Source organism: Larimichthys crocea, chromosome XII (genome assembly GCF_000972845.2).
Source record: "Larimichthys crocea isolate SSNF chromosome XII, L_crocea_2.0, whole genome shotgun sequence".
Lineage (NCBI taxonomy): Eukaryota > Metazoa > Chordata > Actinopteri > Sciaenidae > Larimichthys > Larimichthys crocea.
Genome location: NC_040022.1, coordinates 31,657,668 through 31,676,741, shown reverse-complemented (window position 1 = coordinate 31,676,741; position 19,074 = coordinate 31,657,668). Strand labels below are relative to the sequence as shown.

General features: G+C 47.7%; 1 protein-coding gene across 7 annotated transcripts; it reads right to left on the bottom strand.

The window, feature by feature from the left end:
- Nucleotides 1–1,243: 1,243 nt before the first annotated feature.
- On the bottom strand, nt 1,244–14,347 carry LOC104935880 (caskin-2). Of its 7 annotated transcripts, none has more exons than XM_027285306.1 (18): nt 14,166–14,347; nt 13,649–13,744; nt 11,877–12,007; nt 10,660–10,768; nt 10,347–10,455; nt 10,024–10,118; nt 9,635–9,791; nt 9,126–9,299; nt 8,670–8,744; nt 6,994–7,130; nt 6,723–6,786; nt 6,497–6,594; nt 6,284–6,394; nt 5,537–5,638; nt 5,314–5,452; nt 3,534–5,225; nt 3,115–3,421; nt 1,244–2,824 (listed from the first exon to the last, which is right to left on the bottom strand). In XM_027285306.1, exons 1-18 carry the CDS (start codon nt 14,307–14,309, stop codon nt 2,728–2,730), a joined length of 3,837 nt encoding a protein of 1,278 aa, XP_027141107.1. In that variant the 5' UTR covers nt 14,310–14,347; the 3' UTR covers nt 1,244–2,727. The 7 variants fall into 7 exon arrangements, with proteins under 7 accessions (XP_027141107.1, XP_027141108.1, XP_027141109.1 ...); XM_027285307.1 differs by having other exon boundaries at nt 9,635–9,752; XM_027285308.1 differs by lacking the exon at nt 8,670–8,744.
- Between the last annotated feature and the right edge of the window lie 4,727 nt (nt 14,348–19,074).

The following is a 19,074-nucleotide window of genomic DNA, read 5'->3' as shown; positions in this document are numbered from 1 at the left end:
TTATTCAAACACGCTATGTGCCCACATCTACATTCACGGAATCCTGGTTATTATAAGACACAGATTTAAATGTTTAAATAGAAATATTTCAATATTTAGCATCACAGTACATGTTACACACAATTAGTAGCTGTAAACACTCAGCATTAGAAAAATACACTACGTTGGTTTGGGTGCTACATAATAAGGAGTAAACATTGAGAATCATCACTTTAAAGTTACATACGTTGTTTTTGGTGCCTGTTTGTTTCCCAGATAATTAGTGTGGTGTGTGAATGGGTGAATAAGAGACATTAACTTAAAGAACTTTGTAAAGAGGGCGGCTTTATGAAGTTCAGCTCCATATTCATCTTCATTTAGTTTTTACGGCAGATTCTGCCACATCCAATATGGCGTCGGCCGTCGACATGCGGCGTCTAACGTATGCATAGTGTGCTGTGTATAAGGTCCATGTAGATATGTATGTGTATATATGTCTGTGGGAAGATGCCCCATGTAAGATATGTCCGTGTATATATGTTGTGATATATGTATCTGTATGTTGTCATGTATTATGTGTAATGTTGTATATCTGATATGGTCCTGTGTACTCATGTATCGTCTGGTGTATATATGTCATGGTTGTACTATACTGTTGATATAAGTATATAGATGTCTGGTGGGTATATAGTTGTGATATAGGTATATGTAGTATATCTTATGTATATATGTAGGTGTAATATACTGTCCATGTCTATACGATGGCTGTGTATATAGGTATGTGTATATATGTAAGGTGTATAATATGTATGTGTATATAGGTATGTGTATATATGTATATATGGTATGTGTATATATGTATATATGTTATAGATGTAATGTGTATGATGTCCATGTTATATGTTGTGTATTGTGTCTGGGTATATAATGTATATATGTATGTGTATATAGGTATATGATATATTATGTGTATATATTGTCCTGTATATATGTCATGTGTAGATATGTATGTGTATATATGTATGTGTATAGATGTCTGTGTATATGGGTAGGTGTATATATGTATGTGTATAATATGTAATATCTGTTATATATGGTATGGTGTACATATGTATATATAAGACCTGGACGTAGTCTCCGAGACTTCCCCGCAGACTGTCTAAAACCTGGACTATAGAGAACACATCAGTCTTTTGTAAACATTTGTATTTCTGCTGTGGAGAAATGGCGCCGTGGGTGGAGACAGATTGATGGAGACAAAAGATTTTCTTTTTACCAAACGTGTTTATTTTATTATAAATCGTAGATGTTTGAAGGAGTTTGTCTTGAATCTTTCTGTGAGCAGCAACACGAGTTCAGGTCAGGAGACTTTTCCTGAGACGAAACAAACCAACACAGAAGTCACATGATCACACGGCTATGACATCATGCTAAACATGGAAACATCATCCAAACGTGAAAATAACATTTCATAAACGTTGAGGAAAGTTTGAAAACACGAGAGAGAATCTCTACAAAGACTTTGGTTGATATCTGCTCCTGTATAGACCTCTAGTTACAATATACATATTTAGATAACTCTAATTTAAATACTAATTTGGCTAAAATGAATATCAAAAAATAGTTTGTATCACGACACTGACTGAGCATGCTTCCCTTTGTCTGAACACGTTGACAAAACACAAACAGGAGGAAGAACTACGCGTGGTTAAAATCACTCGGTATAAAATAGATTTTTTTTTTAAATATTACAAAATTTGAAATGATCAGACGCGACGAGCAGAGAGCCGAAGTCAGACTGGACGTCCAGCTTCAGAAACACCAAGTGTCAGATGAAAGAGTCACGACACGCCGCAGCTCGACCAATCATCGCCAACAAACTGCTGACGTCCTCTGCGTTCCTATTGGTCAACACGCCGACGCTCATCGTCTGCCAGGTCGCGCTGATGTCATGTCGTCATGGCTGCGAAGACTAGAGTGAAGCTGTTGTTTCCTGTGTGTTCCAACGTTTGTTAAAGTTCAGCCTTTGGTTCATGCACACGTGGACTTCATACTGAACGCAGCACATGGAACATTAAAGGAACATTAAAGGAACGCTCATCCTGATACCTTCAGTCATACAATGAGCTCCTTTAACAACCGACGTGTTGTTGCTGTTTTGTCACCTACAACTTTACAACTGTTTCACTCAGCTTCTTCTGTCCGTTGGTTCATGTGCTGAGTTTGGTCACTTCATGGAGATTTGTTTTGTTGGTTGTTGTGGGAAGACGAGCGACTGCACCAAAGAAACGATTTGAACATCAGAGGACAGAAAAGTTTTACACTCTGAATCCAATCAAAGAAAAACAGCACAACGCTTTTCAGACGTCTTAGAGCACCGGGAGAGATTCAGGTCGGTCCTGGTAAAAGTCGCTGGACAGGAAGTGCGTCAGGACTTCGGCTCTCTGCAAAGTTCAAACTTCATGTTAAAATATTCTGAATAATCTGCTGATGACAGCGCTGGTCCAACGTTTGTTTGGTTCATGTTTGATACGACGACGACACGAACGTTAAAAAGTTTGAATCCATCCAAACAGAACCAGATTCATCAGATCCTGCTGCAGACGAAGCACAGTGAGGTTAAGTGCTGGTGTTCAGAGACAAGACGGCTGCTGATGTCCATCATGTAGTCCAGAGCGAGGGGACGCCCGTTTCCTCTTCACGGTCTCACTTCCTGAGGTTGAAGGTGAATATTTTTATAAAAAGTCTTCAGTCCAACATGGCGTCCAGCTGGTCGGCCAGGTCATCAAACATGTTGCCGATGTCGTCCAGAATGTTCCCCGCAGACTTCACCGTGTTCGGCCCGCTGGTGAGAAAACAAACAACAAACAAGAATATGAATGGAACACGGCCGAAACTGAACTACAGCTTCTACCATCAACTGCAGGTTCTACCATCAACTACAGGTTCTACCATCAGCTACAGGTTCTACCATCAGCTACAGGTTCTACCATCAACTGAAGGTTTTATCATCAGCTACAGGTTCTACCATCAACTACAGGTTCTACCATCAGCTGCAGGTTCTACCATTAGCTACAGGTTCTACCATCAACTACAGGTTCTACCATCAACTGCAGGTTCTACCATCTGCCTGACCTTTCTGAATCGTCCTCCAGTTTTCTCTCGACGGCCTTCAGAGCTGCTTCCAGAGACGTGCTGGTCTGATCCAGTCTTTGCTGAACCACATGAGTCCCGCTGGAAGACTCTGGAATGAGACCTGGACCCACCACACAGACCTGAGTCCTCGCTGCTGTCAGAGAAGGACTCTGAGGGGCCAGAGCTGGAGCTGGACCTGGACCAGGACCAGGTGCTGGAGCTGTGGGCCCGTGAGCAGGAGAGGACAGAGAGGTGAAGGCCACACTTTGAACCACACTGACGGTCACAGTTGGAGAGGAGAGTCCAGCTGCCGAAGAGACAACAGCAGGTGAAATAACAACAAGTCCCAGGTCCAAAGCTAAAACCAGGTTCTGATTCACTACCTCATGTTTTGCCTTTAGACTCTCGTGGTATCTTACCTTGTGCTGCCAGCAGACTGTGGCGAATCGGTTTCGGGGCAACAGCAGGAGGTTTCGGGGACAGCGGAGGTTTGATGGGGGATCCTGTTGCTGGACTGGCCGGCCTGTCCAGACTGGCCTCGTTGATCCTCAGACTGACCTCCTCCTGGCTCTGGGATGGAGGTCTACTGCTGTCGGACTGGGCTGCCCCCGCTCCCTCTCTGCTAGGGGAGTCTCCTCCCTGCTCCTTGTCTTTGGGTTTGTGTCGGCGCTTCACCGTGTCCGACTCCTTCAGATTGAACTCGGGCACCTCCGGGTTCTTGGCTGCTGATTTCTCTGGAGGCTCCAGCACAGCCTCAGCCCTGGGTGGCCCTGGAGCTTTGGGTCTCTGTTTGATGGTCAAGTTGCCCTCCTCTGCAAAGGGGATGCACTCACTGGAGCTGTTGTGTGGGGACGAGGAGCCCTCCAGTTGACCTTTTGACTCTTCCTCCTCAGAGTCAGACTTCACCCCGTGATCCAGCTCGGCACTGTTGCCGGTCTGGGTAGGAATACACTCGCTCTGCACCCTCCTCCTCACCCCGCCAGCCTCTCTGAACTCTTGCCCTGCAGAGTTGAGGGAGGCAGGAAGCGGTTCCTGCTGGACGAGTTCTGATTTAGGTCCTGGGGGGTTCTTCCCCTCCGTCCTGCCCTCCAGAGAGGCTGCGATGCTCCTCACGCTCACCGGACTGTCCGTCGGCCCGCTGGCAGGCGATGTTGTGCTGCTGTCGCTCAGCTCCCCGCTGGTGGTGCTGCTCACTGAGCTCAGTCTCTTTGGGGGAGGTGGAGGGGGACCTTTTTTACGGGCGCGCACCGCGAAGGACTGACTTCGTCCCACGTTGCCGTTCTTTTCTGGACTCGACTGTAATCGAGCCAGCTGGCTGCGCCCGGGTTTGCGGGTCAAGGTTGCATAAGACGACAGGTTTCCAGAAGGAAATGCCGACTCTTCGTCATCCTCATCGGGCTCTCCGTCCGACAGAGCGTAACGGGTCATGCTCTGGGTGCGCTTCTTGGGTGGCGTCAGGGTCATGGTGCGGTCCTCACACCTGGGAGATGAGCTCAGGTCTGTGGAGCCACATTGAGAATGCAGGTAGCTGAAACCCTTCAGCGCTGGGGAGCCATGAGGCGAGGGACCACGAGATCCAGACAGTTTGGGCTTGGCTGGGATCGCCGGGTACTTAAATACAGTCGCGGTGCCCAAAGGCACCTGCTTGGGGAGCGACTGCTGCTGCGGAGGCCTCTGGTCCCAGCCCTCAGGGAGGTTCCTCTCCTTGGTAGGGCTGCCATCCAGGCTCTCCTGGGACCAGCTGTGGGGGGTGACGGACGCCATGGGAGGCTCCTGGGAGCGTCCGGAGCCTCTGGACCGAGTGTCGATGCTCTCCTGGCTCTGGGACATTCCCACGGCGTTCTTGATGGCCAGGCCTTCCTCGCAGCCTCTGTAGTGGCTGGACATGGCCGTCTGCAGCTCGGCGCTTAACTCGCTGTCCTGGAAGGTCAGCATCTTTGGGGTGTGAGGCGAGGAGCATTCACCGGAGGAGTCAGGCGGCTCGATGGTGACCAGGTGCAAGGCCCCAGGGGCTTTGCGACGCAGCGTGCCTTGGCCTGATTCAGCCTGAAGGATCGCCCTCTGGATGTCACACAGCTTCTTCACTGCCAGCATCAACTTCTTCTGGTGGCCTGGAGGGAAAATTCAACCATCAAACCAAAGAACAGCAAAAGCAGCCATCACACTGAGCCAGAAGGTGAACATATCACGTCTCCTCACCCAGTTTGGTGATGCCGATCTCCTGCAGATCCTCCCACGTCAGGTCTTTGACGATGCTGATGGAGTCGTAGCCGTTCTCTGAGAGTTTTTTGTGGTACTGCGGGAGACCGATGGCGCTGAGCCACTCGCCCAGATCGCACTGTGAAAGACAAACAGATCACTCAGGTCAGATGGTAACACAGAGTTTGGAAAGCATTCAGCAGCAAACAGCTGGAGGTCTCACTGGGATGTACTCAGGCAGCCACTCGGGGATGTTCAGGTTGTTGATCTCGATGGAGATTTTCTTGCGGTGGCCTGGTTTGGTCACTCCGATGGCGGTCAGATCCTGCAGAGACAACAAGACAGAAGACGTCAGCGAGTCAGGCGGCACATCGTGAGTTACTCGTTCCTTTTTAGACTTTATTAGAGACACAGGTAATGAAGGAGAGAGAGCAAAGGACCAAAGGCTGGAATCCAACCCGGACCACTGCAGTAAGGACTCAGCCTTCATAAGCTGACTTACATTACTGCTAACAACAGGTCACCTTACAGGTTAGTTTACACCTCTGCTGAGAGCTCTCAGAGGACTCCAGCTTCCTCCCACAGTCCAGAGAGGGTGCATGCAGGTTAAGTGGTGACGCGAAAGTCGACCCAAAGTCAGCTGGGATTGGCTTCAGATAAGGACGTTGATCCAAATTTGCCTTTTTTTTATGAAGATGAACGAATTTAAAGCAGCTGCAGTAAATTTGTTTTGTTCATTTTAACGGGAAAAGTTTGAAAGATAAGAAAAGACCAAAGGAGATAAAGCTATTTCAATACTCCTGATCTGAGTTAAGGTTTAACCTTCCTCTCGTTGTGGTTCTGACCCGGCGGCAGCATTAAGAATACAGCTGATGGTTTGTTTGTTTGGGTCATATCGAGGCTTCAGGATTAAACTGAGACTTTATGAGCAGGTAAAGCTCCTCGTCGTCTGTTTAAAGTCTCTGTTCACCTCAGGAGTCATCCTGCTGATGGTGGGAACATCATAACCAGCGCTGATGAAGTTTCCAGTGTACTGCTCCAGCTGGAAATCACTGAGCCACTGATAGATCGCTTCGGCATCCTGAAACACACACACACACACACACACACACACAGTTCAAACCAGGCAGGAAGTGATGCTGTAAAGTTGACTCAGGACTCTGGAAGTACGTTTGGTCTTTACCTTCCCCTCCAGCAGCTGCTGAGGACGGACAAACTGCTGAGAGAAGCTCTGCTCTGCAGGTCTCTGCACCGTGACCGTCTGCCTCCGAGGAGTCCCACCTGCAGCACAGCACAGCACACCTGAGCAGGTAACCTCAGAAACTGTGACTGTAAATATTATTCAAAAGATAAAGCTGCTTTTCGACCCAACGAGACCTGATGTGAAGGATCATGAAAGATTAAAGCACCTGCAGGATGATCGGGCTGCATGCCGACGTCTGAGTGTCCAGAATCAACAGCAGGAGGCGCCGGCTGCTCAGAAACACAGTCAGCCAACAGAAAACAGCTGATTTCAACATGTTTGGACGTGACGTCGAGAAATTCAGTTCAGTCTGAGTTTAAAGTTTAAACCTGACACACATTTAAATAATCAAACATCAAACTTATGAAAGCAGTGAATCAATGATCTGATGATGTAACCCTGGTGGTCCTGGTTCTGACCTGACTGTACTTGTGTACCTTGTTGGTGTTGTCATGGTGACCGGTGTTGTGTTGGAGTCCGTTGGGTGCGTTGTTGCTCTCGGTGCTCTGTCCACTCCCGGCGCTGCGGGTGCTGCCAACGCTGCCGGTACTCCCGACGCTGTTCCTGTCTCCGGCTGCAAACAAGACGACAGAAACAGAAGTCAGGACGGACGGACGGACGAGCTGACGTCAGCAGAGAGGATCGATCGGCGTCAGGCTGTGAGAAGCAGCAGCTCTTTGTCGGGTCGCAGCAGGCTGACAGACGGAGGTCAACAAGCCTGCAGAGGGCTGAGGGGGGACTGGTTCTGTATGAAAGCTGTGCTGTGGCAGTCATCAGGCTCTAAATACTGTTTCCATGGTGACCTGATTACAGGTTAAAGACAGACTGTTACCGTGGTGATGTTTTAAAACTTTAAGACATTACATGCACAAACTACTACTGCTACCACTGAGGCTTTTATTCTGAAACTCACTGAACTTCCTCTAAACTGTGACAGTTTAAATAAGAGCAGGGTGAACTGGTGTCGCCCTCCGGTGGCAGCAGTGAGTACTGACAGCTCTGACCAGGTTCAGCCTGAAGCAGACGACAGTGTTTGGACCGACACAGCGAGACCACGACAACTCACCTGGGCACTTACACCTGACGTACAACATGACAATATACAATGTGACGCAACACAAGGTGACTCGAGATAATGTGAAGCGACTTAGATAATGTGAAGCGACTCGAGATAATGTGAAGCGACTCGAGATAATGTGAAGCAACTTAGATAATGTGAAGCGACTCGAGATAATGTGAAGCGACTTAGATAATGTGAAGCGACTCGAGATAATGTGAAGCGACTCGAGATAATGTGAAGCGACTCGAGATAATGTGAAGCGACTCGAGATAATGTGAAGCGACTTAGATAATGTGAAGCGACTCGAGATAATGTGAAGCGACTCGAGATAATGTGAAGCGACTTGAGATAATGTGAAGCGACTTAGATAATGTGAAGCGACTCGAGATAATGTGAAGCGACTCGAGATAATGTGAAGCGACTCGAGATAATGTGAAGCGACTCGAGATAATGTGAAGCGACTCGAGATAATGTGAAGCGACTCGAGATAATGTGAAGCGACTCGAGATAATGTGAAGCGACTCGAGATAATGTGAAGCGACTCGAGATAATGTGAAGCGACTCGAGATAATGTGAAGCGACTCGAGATAATGTGAAGCGACTCGAGATAATGTGAAGCGACTTGAGATAATGTGAAGCGACTTAGATAATGTGAAGCGACTCGAGATAATGTGAAGCGACTCGAGATAATGTGAAGCGACTCGAGATAATGTGAAGCGACTCGAGATAATGTGAAGCGACTCGAGATAATGTGAAGCGACTCGAGATAATGTGAAGCGACTCGAGATAATGTGAAGCGACTCGAGATAATGTGAAGCGACTCGAGATAATGTGAAGCGACTCGAGATAATGTGAAGCGACTCACGTTATCACACAATACATTCTAACGACAGTAGTCCTGTTAGCGGTCTCGGTTCTCTCGGTTCTGTTCTCGGTTCTCTCGGTTCTGTCTGTGGTCTCGGTGTGTCGGGTCCGGATGCAGAGCGTTGAGCGGGGCAGCGAGGCAGCTTCAGAACAGCCGGGGAGGAGAAGCTGTCGTTCGGGGGCTCTTACCATGACACGAGTCCCTGAGAACCCAGATGTCCTCGAAGGGAAACTCAGACTGAGACAGGCGGCTCGGAGACAAACCTATCAGACACAAAGACTCTGATGGACCGGGTTCTGTCTGCACTCACTGAAGCGGATCAGGGACATACAAAAGACTTGAGCTGGGTTCTGTTGGACCTGATCTTTGATGTGGGCCTCTGACAGATGTTTGTTCTTCATGCAGATTAGTGATGATGTATATAGAAAATCAGGATCCGGCCGTGAAACGTGGATCCAGAAGCTCGGCGATGTTGTGATTATTCACAGGGTTTTGTTAAGGTTACTCAGTTAAGTTCAGGGACAGTTCTGGACCCGTTTGGTGAAACTGGATCAGATCTTATTCACAGTATATTCGCTGCTTTTCCCTCTGATGCCCTGATTTAGCTCGTAGCACTAGCAGGGTGTAGCAGTGTGTGTGTATACCTGTGTTGGTCGTGAGGCCGTTGGCTAGCGGCAGCACCACGTGGGTGGGTGGTGCGTACAGAGTGTAGGAGTCGTCGGTCTGAGGGGCGGAGCTGAGGCTGGAGGAGAGGGGGGCTCTGGACAGCAGCTGCTGGCGCTGGGTGGGCAGAGAGGCGTGCCGGGACAGGGTGCCCCCTACAGGGCGAGACAGGAAGGACGGGGTGGGGGAGGAGGGGGATGTTATCAAGCTGATGGTTAAAGGTGGAGGTCAGTCATTACGTGGTATGGATGGAGAGATGGATGCAGCAGGGAGGAGGGAGGAGGCGTGGGATGGTCTGGAAGCAGGCGGATTAGTTTGTGTAGTGAAGGTGGAGGAGTTGAATCTACGTCACGTCTGGTTTGGGTGGATGAAGATGTAGAGACTCAAACTAAGTCTGGTGACAGTTTTCATGATGACGGTCCTTTAAGGATCCAATCAGGTCCCTCCTGTGTTTCCACGTGACCTCTGACCTCCAGACGTCCCGACTCACCGTTTCTCCTGCTGATGACCTCCACGATGGACGGAGGGAAGAAGCCGACCCGGTCCGTCCCTCTCTGGGTGTCGTGGATGTGGCCCTTCCACCGTCCGTCCACGTGCTGCTCCAACACCTGCAGGGGACGAGACGGGTCACTACGGGCCCCCGGTACCTGGTATCAACCCGCCCCCGGCACCAAACACAGGTCAGTGAAACGGTCACAGCAACATGGATCCACTCAAGAACTTCACAAGAACCAGAACTTTGATTCTTTCATCGACCTGATTCACTGACAGGAAGTCACACCTGACAGGAAGTCACACCTGACAGGAAGTCACACTGAGATCAGAGAGACAGGTGAGACTGTGTGTGTGTGTGTGTGTGTGTGTGTGTGTGTGTCTCACCATGATGACGTCTCCTGCTCGGATGTTGAGGGCGGTCGGGTCGTGGAGGTTCCAGTAATCCTTCAGAGCTCGGACCTGCAGAACTCCGGTCGCATCTGTCGAGGAAACAGAACGTGACGAGAACGTTCAGAAAACATTCAGCAACGCGATGACATCACTGAAGCATGACAACATTTTGTACAAACGACGCTGAAGTGGCCGAACTCTGATTCACTCATTGAACATTTGTTTCATAGAAGAAGAAGAAGAAGAAGAGGAGAAGAAGAAGAAGAAGAAGAAGAAGAAGAGGAGAAGAAGAAGAAGAGGAGGAGCGTTGGTCTGACCTCGGAGCAGCTGCTTGATGTCCCTGCTGGCGTGCGATGTGGTGAACTGGTTGACGATGTCCAGCGCCGTCTGGTTGTAGGTGTTACGGATGTTGACGTCCACGCCAGCCTGCAGGGACGACAGACGGACAAAGATGTTAATGAAGACGTAAACAAATCATCATCATCGTCACATGACCTCATCGTCACATGACCTCATCGTCACATGACCTCATCGCCACATGACCTCATCGCCACATGACCTCATCGTCACATGACCTCATCGTCACATGACCTCATCGTCTCTGCTTCCTGTCTGTCCTGATGAACTTACGTCCAGCAGCAGTCGGACCACCTCGGTCTTCCCGTACAGAGACGCTTCGTGCAGAGCTGTTCCAGACTTGGTGGTCTTGTTGATGTCGATGCCGGCCTTCAGCAGCAGCCTGGACAAACAGAGACACACGTCACACACCTGAACACACCTGTGAACCTGAACACACCTGTGAACCTGAACACACCTGAACACACCTGTGAACCTGAACACACCTGAACACACCTGAACACACCTGTGAACCTGAACACACCTGAACACACCTGAACACACCTGAACACACCTGTGAACCTGAACACACCTGAACACACCTGAAATGAACACACTGTAAATATAATGAACACTCAGACTGATATTACTTTTGAGTTGTGCTAAAGTAAATAAACGCTTTAATGCTTAGTGTTTGAAATGAACCTTTATTTTGAAACTTTCTTTTCTCGTGATACACTCTGCAGTGGCAGTAAAGTTTAAATGTGTCTCCGTGGATCTGGGTCGATGTTTCAGAGCTCTGCTGGGAATGTGAGGCATGAAGAGTTCATGCTCCCACATCCACCCTGAAACGTGCCGACTCGGCGGGTAGCGACCACAAACCACAGCAGCCCCGCCCTCCGCCTCCATCAACAACAGGAGCAGAGATCCTGATTTCATACTTTCAGATCTGCGGAGCATGAAAACTGACAGCTTCAGTCTAATTTGGACTCTGAGGACAGGAAGAGGTCTGGACGGGTCAGCTGATCAGAAATAAACCAGTCAAACCATCATGAGAGTTTTAGAGTCACACAGTAAGACTGATGTGGTCTCTGCTGGTCCAAGACTACACCAAGACTCTGGTCTGGTTAGTGAACTTTAACGTCACCGACTGAAGCTGAGCTTCATTTGTTTTGGTCCTGAACACTTCACATCGCTCACACGACATACAACACGTGTTATACGCCACGTTTACGGCCTGAAGCGTCCACCCGACCAATGAGAGACGAGCAGGTCTCCTGGTGTTTTGGTCTTTCCTCAAACTTTCCACATCCTGCACTGATGTCTCTGTCTCTGTCTCTGTCTCTCAGCCCTCACACAGTGATTCATGTCACACTAAAGGCTCCACAGTTCCTGTCTTCATCAACAGATAACTCACTCACAGTTTTCTCCTCCTCTTAGAGAAACTCGAAAACAAAGACCTGAACTGACCAAACAGGTAAAGAGACGTGCAGCAGACAGCGGCGTCTCACCGTATGATGTCTTTGTGTCCGTTGCGGGCGGCGAGGTGCAGCGGAGTGGTGTAGGCCGAGTCCGTCGGCTCCTTCCTCTCTCCTTCCAACAACGCCACGACCATGTTACTGCTCAGCAACAGCTGGGCCACCTGAAGGAGGACGAGAGGGACGAAACGAAGGCTGCCATGAGAGAAAGACAAAAAAAGACACAACGAGGACGGACGAGCAGCGCCCTGCAGGTGAGAATGAGGTAATACACAGTGACATGATCCAGATGTTTGGCAGCCAAACGCTGTGAGTCACAGCTGGAAGCTGAACTTCAACACTGTAATAGTATAAAAATGTCAGACGATGTGTCTTCATCTCTGCAGGGAGTTAAACTTCTATGGACATGATGGCAGAGGAGAAAGAGTGAAGAGGACGCTGACGGAGGAAGCTAAGAAGAGAAAAGGAGAGAGTGAGCGAGCAAGAAGCCGCCGGACAAGAGTAAATGTGGGACTGACTTTTAGTGGTTGGTGAGAGCTTGGTGAAATAAAAGGCTGAAAGACAGACGCCGAGCTGGGCTGACTGCTGCTGGACTAGGCAGTGATATCAGCTGCTGCTGGGACCTGGATGATGATTGATCATGAGTAATGTAATCAGAAGAAATACTTGAGTACAGGTGGACATAGTTACACAGTGGGATTACACTGTGAAGCTGGAGACAACAAACAAACAAACAGTGATTCAAAGGTAGTTTTAGTAATGAACCTGTAGTTCTCTTTCAGCTGTAAGTTTGGTGATCTTCAAATCTCCAACATGTTTCTAAGTCTCTGAAAGAGTCGAAGTGGAAACTTGTGGAATAAAATCTAAAATAAAGTTTTGTGGGTTTGAGCAGGACGAGGTGAAACAGAGAGCTGGATGGAAACACAGCAGCTGCCGTCGACACACCCCGACATCACTGAGCGGCAGCTGAGGCCTGCAGACACACACACACACACACACACACACACACACACACACACTAAACATATCTCCTCTGGTTTGAATCAGCTGTGGAGGATCAGGCTTCCCTGATATCTCCGTGTCACGTGACCACACATGAACTCAGCAGCAGTATTTCTGTCTGTTCCTTTTATCGACATGTTTCCTGTAAAAACAGGCCGACTTGTCGCTCGCTGACTGACTCGAACACCAAGACCAACCGAGGCCGGTTAGAAGACACAAAGTTCAGCAGCTGGATCAAAGTGTTTGAAGTTCAAACTGTCGATCAGTATTTCTCTTTCTTATCTGACCAAACTCTGTTTTAAAAGTCTGAAATTAAACATTAACATTCAAACGATGAAGATGAAATTCAGTGACAGAAACATTTTGAATAACTGAACGACACTGCTGCTGTGGACTGTATTTAAATTAAAGCAGAGCTGTCAGACATGTTTAAATATTTAAACAGCTGCTTCATGTTTCATGTGTGTTTGCTTTGTTCTGATAAGTGCGACAGAAACACAGACATCATGAAGTCTCATTAATATTCACACAGAAAAGTCACGTCTGGCTTTAGTGGGAGACAAAGAGACAAAGAGACAAAGAGACAAAGATGTTTGTTAGCGTCATGGACAGAAAAGTAACCATAGCAACGCAATCAGTCGTGTGTGTGTGTGTGTGTGTGTGTGTGTGTGTGTCCAGCTGCTTTGATTGACGCTGTCCTCATGATGTCACTGTGTCCCCACATCAGCATGAAAACGTGTCTCTCACTCACACTCTCACAGTGACGTTGTGGGGACGTGTGTGTTAGGAGGACCTGGACTCACCTGGACTCTCCCAAACTCACAGGCCAGGTCCAGAGGAGTCTTCTTGGCCTTGTTGACCAGACACGGGTTGGACTGATGCTGCAGCAACATCTCCGACTGAAAGCAGACAGGAAGTGTTTAGCTTAGCTTAGCATAAAGACAGGCAGCAGGGGGAAACTGCTAGCCTGACTGTGTGTGTGTGTGTGTGCGTGTGTGTGTGTGTGTCTCAGAGGGTTTGTGTTATGTCGATGGTGTAATGTGGATAAAGTTTCACCATCTCTCAGCCAATCAGATGACGTAAACACACACAGGCTGTATAAACAGAGACAGTGTGTGTTATTATCACAGCTCTGCAGGGACGCTGCAACACGACCGAGACAGAACCTCAACAGAACCTCAACAGAACCTCAACAGAACCTCAGCAGAACCAAGTCTAAACTCTGACTTTGAAAACTAGGCGGTGTGGTGTCAACAGTCAGAGCAGACACATGCAGGTTCTATTTAAATCAGATGATCAGGTATTGATGTTTGGACTCACCACTTCATAGTGTCCGTACTGAGCTGCGAGGTGAAGCGGGATGTGTCCGTCCAGAGAAACTCCGTTAACCGACGCTCCGGAGCGAAGCAGCATCAGGACAGATTCAGCTTTTCCCTGCCAGGCGGCGTAATGCAACGGACGCATTCCTGCAGCAACACACACACACACACACACACACACACACACACACACACACACACACACACACACACACACACACACATCTGATCATCATCGTCAATATTTGATATTTGTGTGACATCGATCAGAGCTGGAACACGTGACGACAACAAACAGACAGAACACACTTCAACCTGTTCCTCTTTTGTCCACAGGGGGCGCCACAGTCAACACAAATGTCTCTGCTTCAAGTAAAAGTACACTACAGAGTACAAGTACTGATACTACAGAGTACAAGTACTGATACTACAGAGTACAAGTACTGACACTACAGAGTACAAATACTGATACTACAGAGTACAAGTACTGACATTACAGAGTACAAATACTGATACTACAGAGTACAAGTACTGACACTACAGAGTACAAGTACTGATACTACAGAGTACAAGTACTGACATTACAGAGTACAAATACTGATACTACAGAGTACAAGTACTGACACTACAAGTAACAAGTACTGACACTACAGAGTACAAGACTGATTCCAACAGAGTACAAGTACTGACATCAAGTAGACGATAGACGGTAATCAAGTAACGTGAGAGTCAGTACGACAAGGTACAGTAACAAGTAACTGACACTAACGAGTACAAGGTACAAACTAGTAAATACGCTGATATTACAGAGTACAAGGACTATACAGATCTGATAGACATATCATACAGAGAAGTACGGATATACGATACTACTGATATTACAAGTACAAGAGAGGTACAGTCTGACACTACAGATACAAGACGACGACTAAAGTACAAGTACTGATATAGGTACAGTATGAAGTAAGGTACAGAGGATACAGAGTATTACGCTTCATACAGTACTGAACAGATCAGTAAAACTCAATACTGATATTAGACAAATGACTAAGAGCATAATACTAAATTACAAATATATTTTAGTCCGTCCCTTACACAATACACCCCGCTCACAGACCACGCTCTCTCTAATGTGGCTCTGGGGTGGCGTTTTCAGGTTTATGGAAGATGTGTAACGGATGCATCCCGACAGAGAGGCTGAAGGGAAACCATGACTCACAAATAAAGTTTCTGAAGACGATCGGCTCATGAGTCAGCTCGTTAGGTCTGTTCTGAAAAATCGTTTTCTGTCGTGGTGTGGTGTGTGTGTGTTTGTGTCTGTTTGTTGTCCTGTTGCGTGTGGTGTCTGTGTGTCGGTGCGTGTGGTTGTGAGTGGTCTGGTATGTGCTCTGTGAGTGTGTGTGTGTGGTGCTCTGTGCGTGTGTCTCCGTGCGTGGGTGTCTGTGTGGCGGGCCGTGTGTTGTGTGTGGTGTGGTAACCGGTTGTCGTCCGTGACTCCACGTTTGGCTGAGCCCTCCCAGCAGTGCAGACAGAAGCTCGACCGTCCCGTGAGAGCGGCATGATGGAGGGCGAAAACCTGAGAGACAGACAGACAGACAGAGAGACAGACAGAGAGACAGACAGTACAGAAGAGAGACAGAGACAAGAGACAGAGAGACAGGACAAGAGACAGACAGACAGAAGAGGACAGGAGCAGAGAGACAGACTAGAACAGACGAGAGACAGCAGACAGACACAGACAGACAGACAGACAGAAGAGACAGAGACAGAGAGACAGAAGCACATCAGACAGACAGACAGACAGACAACAGACAGTACAGACAACGAGACAGACAAGAACGAAACAAGGATGAGACAGATACACAGAAGACACGAGCAACAGAAGAGACAGACAGAGAGACATGACAACGAGCGAGACAGACAGAGACAGACATTAGACGACAGAAGGGAGGGACAGAGATACGACAGACAGACTAGCAACAGCAAACACAGACAGAAGACATCAGACAGAAGACCGATACAATAGAGATGATGATATAAGTAGACGAGATACTCAGACAGATACTAGAACTACGATACTCATAGCAGACAGACGACAGACAGAGCATGATCAGACAGACATACCAGAGAAAGAAGACAAATAGACAGACATGATAGACACGATACAACACATATAACATGACAGTAGCATACTAAGGGCCATGACGACACACAAAGACCATAGCAACAGAACCAAAACGACAGAGACGGAATACATAAGCAGACAGAGCATCATGAACGAGACCAGCAAATACTAGACAGAGACAGACATCGATACAGACAATACATATTACATGCAACTAACGACATCGATGAAAAGAAATACATTCAGAGACAGAGTAATGACATAGACATACTATAGACACAGTTAATCATTGTTTCACCACCCAGTAGATCTTGATCTTCCCCCACAGACACTAAAAACCCAACATCATGTCATGATTCGCTCTCTCACACACAGACACACCACACACCACACAACACACACACACACACACACAACACACACACACACACACACACACACACACAGGTCCATATTAGTTTAAAGTTCTTGTTTAAATGTCAGACTGGTTTACAGTCCTCATGGTACACACTCTGTGTGTGGTGTGTGGGTGTGTGTGTGTGTGTGGTGTGGTGTGGTGTTGTGTGTGTGTGTGTGTGTGAGGGACGATGTCACATAAGTTGTTACAGTGGAGTTCACACGTGGACCTGCAGCTACAGGTAGACCACAGACACCGGAAACACACACACCACACACAACCACACACCACACTCCTGAAGAAACAGGATGTCGCATGGCCATGAACAGCGTCACTTTGATGATAAATTATCAGTGAATGATTGATTAATAGTGATATAATAATATATTATATGATATATAATGATATAAAGACATCAGACCAGACTCTTTATCACATGAGATTTCTGCCTGGAACTGTTTAATAAAAGAAGCTGCACGTTATCGTTCTTCAGAAAACAAGGAAACAAGGCTGCAGGCGTTACGAGTGGTCGGTCTGTGAATAAAACACAAAGAAGGAAGGAGAAGGAGATAAAGATAGGAGGAGGAAGGAGAAGGAGGAGAGAAGGAATGAGAGAGAAGAGGAGAAAGGAGAAGGAGGAGAAAGGAGGAGAAAGTGAAGGAGGAGAAGGCAGGTGTTTGAGTGCCGCTCTTCCTTCCTTTCCTCCTGTTGTGTAATGTGACGATGCATTCAGGAGGCGCAGTGACAGACAACGCCGACGCAGCTCCAACAATAATGGTGGATTACAAAGAGGAGGAGAGAGTGGCGGAGGAGAATGGTGGAGGAGAGAGGAGGAGAGGTGACGGAGGAGAAGTGGGGAGGAGGGGTAGGACGGAGGAGGGGAGACAAGTCAGGAGGTTCAAACTCGCCACGTCAGGGTGAAGCTGTACGAGAGTTAATTAGTTTGGATGGGCTGTTCATGACTCCCCAGGAGACACGAAGATCAGGAGGTGGAGGAGTTAGTCAGTGGGGTGAGGAAGGACAGTCAGAGACCCGGGCTGGCCCAATATCAACCTGTACACTGTTATCCATTAAGACAATCTGTCTGCTGACGTCCTTCGTCCTGCTCACCTGACAGTCCTCAGACCTGTTAACCGCTCCGGGTGTCTCGTCCCCCGCTCCTCTCCCCGTCTCCCCTCTGGAGAACCAGGCCCTCTGTGACCCCCCTCGCTCATCAACCCATCACTCCACATCAGAGATAGAGAGAGTGACCAGTGACCTACCTCCCTCCTCCATCATCTGAGTCATGTGAAGTACTTCTCGACAAACCTCAGACATTACAGAACTCTGATGAACCTACACAAACCTCAGCCTATACACAAACCTACACAGTCTACACAAACCTACATCAGTCTACCCAACCTACACAAACCTACATCAGTCTACATCAGCCTACACAAACCTCACATCAGCCTACACAAACCTACAATCGACGATCAGCCGAACAAACCTACAATCAGCCCTACACATCTACACAAACTTACATCAGTCTACACACCAATCAACCTACATCAGCCGACACAAACCTACAATCAGCCTACATCAGTCTACACCATCCTACATCAACCTACATCAGCCTACCAAACCACATCAGCCAACACAAACCTACATCATCTAACATCAGCACAACCCTACATCAGTCCTACACAAACCCTCACTATCTCAACGCCATATCACATCAGCTCACACAAACCTACATCAACCTACACAAACCTACATTCAGCCTAATCAGTCTACATACACCTACAATCAGCCTACACAAACCTACATCACGTCTACACAAGCCTGACACAAACCTTACACGCACTACCAATCAGCCATACACAAACGACATAGTGACATCAACCTACCACAAACCTACATCGCCTACACTCATCCGCCACACAAACCTACATCAGTCTACACCTCAGCACAACCACACTACCTAAACAACCTACATCCTCACATGGCTACTACATCAACTACACAACTACATCAGTCCTACATCAAACAATCAGCTACATCAGCTATACAAAACCTATCGATTTTCTAATCAGGCTACACAAACCCACATCTGCCTACCATCAAGTTCTACCAACCACCTACATCATCCTACATCGTCTTACACAGCACCTACATCAAATTTACATCAATCTCAGACATCACATACCCCTCATAACATCAGCCTACACAAACCTACATCAATCTACATCAGCCTACACAAACCTACAATCAACCTACAATCAGTGCTACACAAACCTAATCTGCCTACAATCGACCTACACAAACCTACATCAGCTACATCGTCTACACAAACCCCCACAGCCTACACAAAACCTTACACATGTACTCAGCTACTCAGTCTACACA